The 9,996-nt window shown below is 34.6% G+C and overlaps 1 protein-coding gene across 1 annotated transcript; it reads left to right on the top strand.

Annotated features, from left to right (window-relative positions):
- Window positions 1-3,580: 3,580 nt before the first annotated feature.
- Window positions 3,581-9,744, top strand: KBTBD8 (kelch repeat and BTB domain containing 8; the record flags this gene model as incomplete). Its single annotated transcript, XM_084246724.1, has 2 exons — window positions 3,581-4,695; window positions 9,281-9,744. The coding sequence occupies exons 1-2, from the start codon at window positions 3,585-3,587 to the stop codon at window positions 9,742-9,744; spliced, it is 1,575 nt and encodes a 524-aa protein (XP_084102850.1). The 5' UTR covers window positions 3,581-3,584.
- Window positions 9,745-9,996: the final 252 nt, after the last annotated feature.

The raw sequence follows: 9,996 nt of genomic DNA, 5'->3' as shown, positions 1-9,996 counted from the left end.
AATAAGTCTTCCCCAACACCGAATGGGATTCCATCTTCAGACACAGCCAACGATGCCATGGACCCCTTCCATGCTTGCAGTATTCTTAAGCAACTCAAAACAATGTACGATGAAGGACAGTTGACAGACATTGTAGTGGAAGTGGATCACGGGAAAACATTTTCCTGTCATAGAAACGTTCTTGCTGCAATCAGCCCTTACTTCAGGTATGATGATGGTAGAAACTTCTATTGGTAACTGCACCGAGCACCCTTTCCCCTCAGTATTGCCCACTTGATTATTATGCTGAGTTACTACAATGAAATGAACCCGTGAGTTTGTTTCCTGAAAATATATAGCAGACCCTATTTCATTAAACCCTTGTTTTTGACTTAATGGATTCTTCTAGAATTCAAGTGGTTGGTTTCTAAGTTAGTGATTTTTTTTTTTTTTTTGTCTCAGGTAAATGCCAGAAAATTTAGAATTGTGCTGCCCAATGTGGCAGCCACTGTAACAGGTGGCCACTTAAACTTCTGTTTAAAATCAAATAAAATTAAGAATTCAGTTCCTCAGGCACATTAACCATATTTAAAGTGCTCTGTAGTTACATATAGGTAGTGGCTGCCATATTGTACAGCCCAGGTATAGAGCATTTCCATCATCAAGAGTTTCACTGGCTAGTGCCTATCTAGAATTTGTTCCAAAAAGTTATCTATAATGCATATTTCTTTAGTGCATGTAACTCTTTTAGAGTTTGAAACATAATAGCCTGTTTTTTGAGAAACATTCAATAGATTGTTTTAATGCTATGGGACAAGAGCAATGAAATAAACTGAATGAAAGTCAGTTTCCATGCATCTTAGGTCTCAGAATAGAGATTTTTTTCTAAGATTTCCAGCAGTATGTTTAACCTAAGTTTTACTGTTCATTTTTCAGCTTTGTGTATCATAAAATTTTGAAAATTAAAAAAAAATGGATTTAAAACTGATAAAGGCAGTTCCTACCACTTTTGTTACAATTGCTCACCTTTTAAGCCTTTCAATATTCAAAAATGGTGCATGAATGACAGTGAAATAATTTTCTCAACCACACCCTAAATATATAATTTTCCATTTGAAGGTGCTGACTTTTGTAGGACATATAGTAGTGTAGTGTGCCAGACAGTAGTTTCTAGTTCTTCTTTTCTCAGAATACTGAGTTAAATATAGATGTAACCATTCAGACTTGCCTAGCATAAGTCATTTGACTATTAAGTATTAAACATCACAAGACAGTGAGCCATACAGAAAAAAAGAAATTTATATATACAGAAGGTATGGAGTTTAGCCTAGTAATGGGAACTGCCTTTGAGATGCACTTACCCAAACTAGCCATTAGATATGATTGGGCCAATATAAGTCACAGTGTATACTTATTAAATACTTATCAAACTTACTTTACACAGAATGCTATATATAATTTTTACAATACTGTCTCTGCAGGTTGTTATTCCCATTTTACATGTGAAAAAAACTGAGGCTTAGGGAGGTTAGGCGACCTTCTTTTAAAGCTCTTTCCAACTAGTAAGTGACAGAGGATGGACATGATTCCAGAGCTAGGTTTCTTAGTCACTGTATGACTTAAGGAACAAGAGTCGTATCTCTTTAAGTTGCCTTTCAGAAGTTTTTATTATATATTTTTAACATAAAACTTAAAAGTGAAAATGTCTGTATCTTACTGAAATTTAATATCACAATTAATTTTGAAGACCTAGAAAAATCACTTTACAAGAAGTATATTAAAGTCATACTGGTTTCTTTTTTTAATTTCCAAATGCTAAGGAAAGTTTAGAAAACTTCCTAAGATAAATGAATTCAAATGAAGCTATTTGAGTAGAAAACTTAAGGTAAGGTTTTTATCTCTTGCCTAGAGGTTTTTATACTGAAGTTTCTTGGCACAGGTGCTGCTCCTTATGTGAGACTGAAGTCATACTTAATAATTTCTAAATCTTGCATCACTAGTAAAAGTATGAGAATAGTTTGAAATCTGGCGTGGCAGTTTTGTGATCCCAATGACTTGTCAATTAAATTTTGTATGACTATTAGAAACTTTCTGCTGCTCAGGATTTTGTGATGAAGAGTTCTCCCACTTACAGAGTTTACATAAAGAACCTATCAAGTGTCACACTATTCTTGTGTCTGAGACCAGTCTATTCAAGTCAGAGGTAGTTCCCATGATAAAGGGATATGTGGTAATGTTCTCCTTTGGGAGTTAATCTTTGTCTAATGAAGGGCCTTATTTTTCTTTTTAATTGGTGGCTGTATAGCTGAGTTTTTTACCCCTGAACTGAAAACCACCTTATACATTGAAACATCTACTTTTCAGTCATAAAAAAAAAAATCTGTGTGATATTCACATTGTAGAAATAAAAATAGGACTCAAAGATTGGTAACCTAGGCATCAAGCTGGGTTATATGTATTGTACCCTCATGTACTTCATATTTCTCATATTGCATTTTAAAATTAATTCTATGTATTTGATGGAGTCTTCAAATATTCCTGACAATCTGCCCATTTAAGGATATTTTTTTTGACTATCACACTTAAAAAATATAGGAGAGATCTGGATTTGAAGAATCAACTTTATCACCAGTGTTAGGTTAATTTCTTCAAAAGATATCTATTAAGCATCTATTAAGAGCATACAGCCCTTTTCTCAGCAGGCTTTTAAAGAACTTTTGATTTGATTTTTATATTTAATTTTAAGAGCACTTAGAAAGAAACCTTAAGGGATGGAAAAAAATCAAATAATATTTGTTAATGACTAATAAGTGCCAGGCTTTTGGCTACTGTATGTTTTGGCCAAGAGTCTCATAAATGCATAAATATTTTAATTTAAAAAAAAAGGCAAAAATTTTATCTCTAAAATATCAGTTAATCACCATACATAGTTGCCATTGTTTTTCTTGTGATGAGAACTTCAAGATCTTGCTTAGCAACTTTCAATTATACAATACAGTATTGTTAACTATAGTCACCATATTATATATGACATCTCCAGGAGTTATTTATCTTATAAGTGAATCTTTGTACCTTTTGTTCAACTTGCTGAATTTTGCTATTGTGTTTTTATAAAATTAATATTCTGGGTATAAATTACATTGTAAATTTTCACTAGAACTTGAGAAGTTTTAGAAGATAGTCTCTTCGTTTACCGATATATCATATTGACATCCTACAGGTGTTCTTAAACCTTCTGTCTGACCTGCTGACTTAAGATCTCACATTCCTAGGGCAATTTGACCAGAACCCAGGATAGAAGTGCCAAGGAAAACGAGGTGTTCTGGAATAGTCCATGTACCTTTTGGGGTGCTTTAATTAGATGTACTCTCCTTTTTTCAGAGTTGGCACAAAGTGGTCCTGAGAAAAGGGAGATTAGCCAGACTAAATCCTTTTGCTAGATTATCAAGTATTATTTCCATTCAGAATATCAGGAAACACATTCAGAAAGACTTTACAGTTTGAAAGGGTTATTTTTGTGGTAACTTTTTACTATTAAAAATTTGCCACAGTAATTTCATTTGTAGAACACATATAATATTAACCACTCTTTCCTTCTTAGATCCATGTTCACTAGTGGCCTTACAGAAAGTACTCAAAAAGAAGTTCGAATAGTCGGTGTTGAAGCTGAATCAATGGATTTAGTGCTGAACTATGCTTACACCTCCAGAGTTGTTCTGACAGAGGCCAATGTTCAAGCCTTGTTCACTGCAGCCAGCATCTTCCAGATTCCTTCCATCCAAGACCAGTGTGCTAAGTATATGATCAGTCATTTGGACCCACAAAATTCTATTGGGGTCTTCATCTTTGCTGATCATTATGGTCATCAGGAACTTGGAGATCGATCAAAAGAATATATTCGTAAAAAGTTCCTGTGTGTCACCAAAGAACAAGAGTTTCTCCAGTTGACAAAAGACCAACTGATAAGCATACTAGACAGTGATGATTTAAACGTAGACCGAGAAGAACATGTTTATGAAAGCATTATAAGGTGGTTTGAACATGAACAGAATGAAAGAGAAGTGTACCTTCCAGAAATTTTTGCCAAATGCATACGTTTTCCTCTGATGGAAGATACCTTTATAGAGAAAATTCCACCTCAGTTTGCACAAGCTATAGCGAAAAGTTACGTAGAAAAGGGATCATCCAGTACCAATGGCTGTACACAGAGACTTGGAATGACTGCATCTGAAATGATTATATGTTTTGATGCTGCCCATAAACACTCAGGAAAGAAGCAAACAGTGCCTTGTCTAGATATAGTCACAGGAAGAGTGTTTAAACTATGCAAACCACCAAATGATTTAAGAGAAGTTGGGATTCTTGTATCACCAGATAATGACATTTACATTGCAGGAGGGTATAGGCCAAGCAGCAGTGAAGTATCCATCGACCATAAGGCAGAAAATGATTTCTGGATGTATGACCATTCCACCAATAGGTGGCTATCCAAACCCTCCTTGCTTCGAGCCAGAATAGGCTGCAAACTGGTGCACTGCTGTGGTAAGATGTATGCAATTGGAGGTCGTGTTTATGAAGGCGATGGGAGAAACTCACTCAAATCTGTGGAGTGCTACGACAGCAGAGAGAATTGCTGGACAACTGTTTGTGCGATGCCTGTTGCGATGGAGTTTCACAACGCTGTGGAGTACAAGGAGAAGATTTATGTTTTGCAGGGTAGGTACCTAAGCAATCTGGTTCTTTATGAAAGGGCAGCATGTCAAATTGTGACTTCTATTAAAAGAGGTGTTTGTGCTTGTTAATTGAAGAATACCTCTGGCTTTCTTATCATCACTATTAGACTAGTCTTTTTTTAAAAGGCCTATAAGAAAATACAATTTTATATCAAAAAGGCAGGTATTTTTAAGTTACTAAAGTGATACTGCAAGTTGTTAATGCTCTTACTGTGTTTTGACATCTTGTGGAGTACGTACTTGTCTTTCCTCATCTGACTCATTTCACTAGGCTTAATACTCTCGAGGTCCATTCATGTTGTTGTAAATAGCAGAAATTTCATCTTGTTTTTTGTTTCAGAGCTGAGTAGTAATTCAGCGTGGGGGGTGTGTGTGTGTGTGGGGGGGTGTATCTATCCAGCTGTCTGTGCACTGACACTTAGATTCTTTCTAACTCTTGGCTGTTCTAAATAATGGTGCCGTAAACATGGGGGTGCATATATATTTTTTTTAAATAATGTTTCTGTGTAAATAATGTTTTGGCCAAATACCCAGAAAACAAGATAACTAGATCATACTGAATTTCTTTTTTGTAATATTTTGAGTGCTCTTCATACTAATTTCCATAATGATTACTTCAGTTTACATTCTTACTAACAATGCACAAGGGTCTTTTTCTCTCCACATGCAGCCATTTTTAAATGGAAAAAATTAATTGAAGTAACATCAACTATAATAAGTTTCAATTATGATCATTATTAACATGTGTCTATAGTACATTACATTCCCTGCCAAAAATCCAGTCTATCCTTCACTTTACCATCTTTCCCTATTTACCCATCCCTATTCTGGTACCCACTATAACAACTAATTGTTTTTATAGTCTAAAAGAATATTTTCATTTTATTTAGTTATCTGTTTTCTGTATCTACCATATATGAATGAAATCGAACTGTGTTTGTTGTCTTTTGTCTGGCTTATTTAATTAAGTATAATTTCCTCTAGGTCCATTCATGTTGCCACAAATGGCAGGATTTCATCATTTATAGCTGAATAGTATTCCATTATTTATAAATACCATATCTTTATCCATCCTCTGTTGATGGGCACTTCATTTGTTTCCAGTTCTTGGCTAATGTAAACAATGCTGCAGTAAATATGCATGAAGGGGCATTATCATTATCTCTTCTTACTACTGTTTTTGTGTTTTGGATGTGAAAACCTAGGAATAGGAAAACTGGATCATATGAAATTACCATTTTTAATTTTTGAGGACTTTTCAAACTGCTTTCCATAATGGCTACACCAGAATACATTCCCATCAACACTGTGTAAAGGGTGCTATCTTTTCACAGCCTCTCCAACATTTTTGTTTCTTTTCTTTTGGATCATAGCCCATTCTCACAGGTTTTGATTTGCATTGCCCTAATAATGAGATGATGAACATCTTTTTATGTGTCTATGGCCATCTATATTTCTTCTTTGGAGATATGTCTAGTCCAATCCTCTGTCCATTTTTTGTTTTCTATTGCTGAGTTTTTTTAGCTCTTTGTCTATTTTGGATATTAACCCTTTGTTGGACAAAAGGTATGCAAATATCTTCTGCATACCTTTTTTGTTTTGATACAGGTTTCTTTTGCTCTGCAGAACCTTTTTAGATAATTGTAGTCCCGTTTTTTTTTCTTTTTTCTTTTCTTTTTTTTGGTTTTGTTTCCCTTGCTGTTGGTGTTGAGTTCCCAAACATATATCGAAGGCCAAAGCATATCATCTGTGTTTCTTCTATGTGTTTTATGATTTATCTTTTATGTTTTATGGTTTCAGGTCTAACATCCAACTCTTTTATCCAGTTTGGATTTATTTTTGTATGTGGTATTAGTGGTCTAGTTTCAGTCTTTTCCATGTGACTTGTTCAGTTTTCACAATACTTTTTGTGTAGACTTTTGTAACTCTGTATTCATTTTGCCCTTTTGTGGTAAATTAGTTCTCCAAATATGTGTCATTTTATTGCTGGCTCTCAGTTCTGTTCCATTAATCTGTCTGTGTGTCTTTATTCCAGTACCAACCTGTGTTTTAGTACTCTAGCTTTTTAAGTCAGGGAGTATGACACCTCCATTTTTTTTTCTTTTTTGTGGGACCCTCACCGGTGGCCAGGGAACGAACCGAACCTGTGCTACAGAGGCTGCAGGCAGTCTCGCAGCCCAGCACTCAACGGCTGCGCCACCAGGGGAGGCCCAACACCTCCATTTTTATGCCTTTTTTCTCAACAGTGTTTTTGCTACGTAAGGTCTTAACATAGTTTCAAATAATTGTCACGATTTTTTTCTATTTCTGTGAAGACTGTCATAAAGATTTTAATAGGGATTACATTAAACATATATATAATATATATAGTACATTATATATATATTACTCTAGGTTGTAAAGTCATTTTAATAATGTTAATGCAATAGCTAACCACCTCTGTGTCTTCTATTTCTTTTTGTTTTCTATTTTTTTGTGCAAGCGATATTCAAAGTTATAATGGTTTTCTTAATTGTCCACCATTGTTTTCAATTTATTAAAGTAGACTTTAGTTTTTTTTACTTACTTATTTTTATTTAAGAAATGTACACATGAAATTAGAAACTCAAAGTACAAAAGGTGTGCAGGTAAGAAAATGTCTGCTTGTAGCTTTCTGATGTAGACTCTCACTTTTTCTAAGTGGAATAAGCTATTATCATTTTCTAATCTCCTTTTTCAGATATGTTTTATCCATGCTCAGATGTATCTGTACATGTGTATTATTCTCTGCCTTTTAAAACTTACTTGAAATAATTTTAGACTTAACATAAAAGTTGCAAATATAGGGTCTCCCCTGGTGGCTCAGGCGGTTGAGCTCAGCCCTGTGAAGCTGTCCGCAGCCTCTGCAGCGCCGGTTTGATCTTGGCCCTCTGGTGAGGGTTGCACATGGCACAGCAGACCTCTCCTGTCGCGCCTGCTGCTCCCCTCTGTAGTGTATTTCAGTCAATCTGCCTGTTCTGTTCTTCACTCAGTCTCTGGTGAATCCTCTCACCCTTTCGTGAATCTGGCCTGTACCCTGGTTCTTGTATAATTAAATAATTAAACAAACAAACAAATAAATAAATAATCTTTTAAAAAAAGGTTGCAAATATAGCTCAAACAAAATGGTGACATATACATACTATTCTGCACCTTACTTTTTTTTTAACCTAACATTATTTCGGAACTATTGATAGGCCATGTATAGAGACCATTCTCATTTTTTTGACAAAACTGAGGTAGAATGTAACTAATATTTATCACTTTAACCATTTTTAGTATGTAATTCAGTGGCATTGACTGCATTCACATTATTGTGCAACCGACACTACCATTTATCTTTCAGATTAGTGTTTTTGTAGATACCTACAATTTGAATTATCTTCAGAACATTTTTGTCTTCCCAAACTGAAACTCAGTACCCATAAAACAATTATTCCCATTATCTCCTACTTCCAACCCCTGGCAACCACTATTCTACTTTCTGAAGACTTTAATTTTTAAAAATTAACATTATGTGTTATCTTTACTTTCTATAAGAGAATTATAGAGGTATAATTCAGAAAGTTAAATTCCTATCTTCTTTACTAAGAATCCAGTTATGAATTTGTCAGTAAGAGTAGGTAATATGTAAGCAAAAACTGGGAGTTTAACAATTTTAAGAAAAATGAAAAGTAAAGTGTCACTGTGATTAAGTAGGTGGTTGCATTTGCAGTTAAGGGTAAACCTAGTTTCAAGTAATTTTCAAGGGTAAGTACAATTTAGAAGTATGTATGTTTAATCTAAACAAAGTCTTTATGTAACTAAATAAGAGGAAACATATGTTGTACTACTTTGGCTATTGATGTATCATTTAGTGTGTTCATGAAGGGTTAAAATTTTTATCTCAGGGATTTTATACAAATGCTTAGTTAGCAAAAACATGCATTTTCACTGGTTTAATTCTATCAGATATTTTGTGTTGGTAGTCTGACTCAGCACACTCTCTTATGGTCAAAAGAGAATTGAAACTGACTCAGTCAACTTGATATTTACCTCTGCATTACAGAAACACTAATGGAAGCACATTGATGACCCAGAGACATACATCTGAAATATTCTGTGTATTACATTCTAATTTATTAACACACAAACTTAGAGTAGTTTGTTTACGATGATGCTAGATGCGCATTTTGATCTTACCATTAGTAATTCTTACCATTAGTAATAACGAGGTTTTAGAGCTGGCTTAAAATAAGTTTTCTCAAGCACATTAATGGACAGAACAAAAGAAATCAAGCTCTTAACTCTTATTCTGCTATCAAGCCAAAGTAACTCCTTATATTTCCCCAAGTATGAACATCCCAAATCAGGTCCACTGTAATATTATGTGTGTTGTACCATAGAATGAAAAAGTTTTAAGGTACTTTTTAACTTCATGTTAATGTATCTCTGGGAATTATGAGAAAAATTTTAGAGAGTGATATATTTGGAAATTATGCTCTTTAGTCTTCAACATATATCCACAAATTGGTCATAAAATGTACATATTCTTGTTTTCTTTTTTTTAGGAGAATTTTTTCTCTTCTATGAACCTCAAAAAGACTACTGGGGTTTTTTAACCCCCATGACTGTGCCTAGAATCCAGGGCTTAGCAGCTGTATACAAGGACTCTATATACTACATAGCTGGAACCTGTGGAAATCACCAACGTATGTTTACTGTAGAAGCCTATGACATTGAGCTAAATAAATGGACTCGCAAGAAGGACTTTCCATGTGATGAGTCCATAAATCCATACCTTAAACTGGTACTTTTCCAGAATAAACTCCATTTATTTGTTCGAGCTACTCAAGTGACCGTTGAAGAACATGTCTTCAGAACCAGCAGAAAAAATTCCCTTTACCAATATGATGACATTGCTGACCAATGGATGAAAGTGTATGAGACCCCAGATAGACTCTGGGACCTTGGCCGGCATTTTGAATGTGCTGTGGCTAAACTCTATCCTCAGTGTCTTCAGAAAGTACTTTAATGAGGAGCAGGCCTTAGTGAGCTCACTGGCATCTTGTATTTGAGGAAACCTAGTCTTTCAATGATACAAGAAGTGCTGTCAGTATTCAAGAAAGCTGAGAGAGTTTGTAAACAGAAATGGGTGCTCTTTAAGATTACAGTGTAGGAACAGATTACTTTTCATCCTTGTGATGTTTTCATTTCAGTAAGCAAAAGGTAACAAAGTGCAATTATCAGCATTTTTTTTCTGGTATAAAAGTAATATTATTTTAGA

The sequence above is a fragment of the Talpa europaea genome (genome assembly GCF_964194135.1).
Source record: "Talpa europaea genome assembly, chromosome: 11".
NCBI lineage: Eukaryota > Metazoa > Chordata > Mammalia > Eulipotyphla > Talpidae > Talpa > Talpa europaea.
This window is presented reverse-complemented; position numbering and strand designations above follow the sequence as displayed.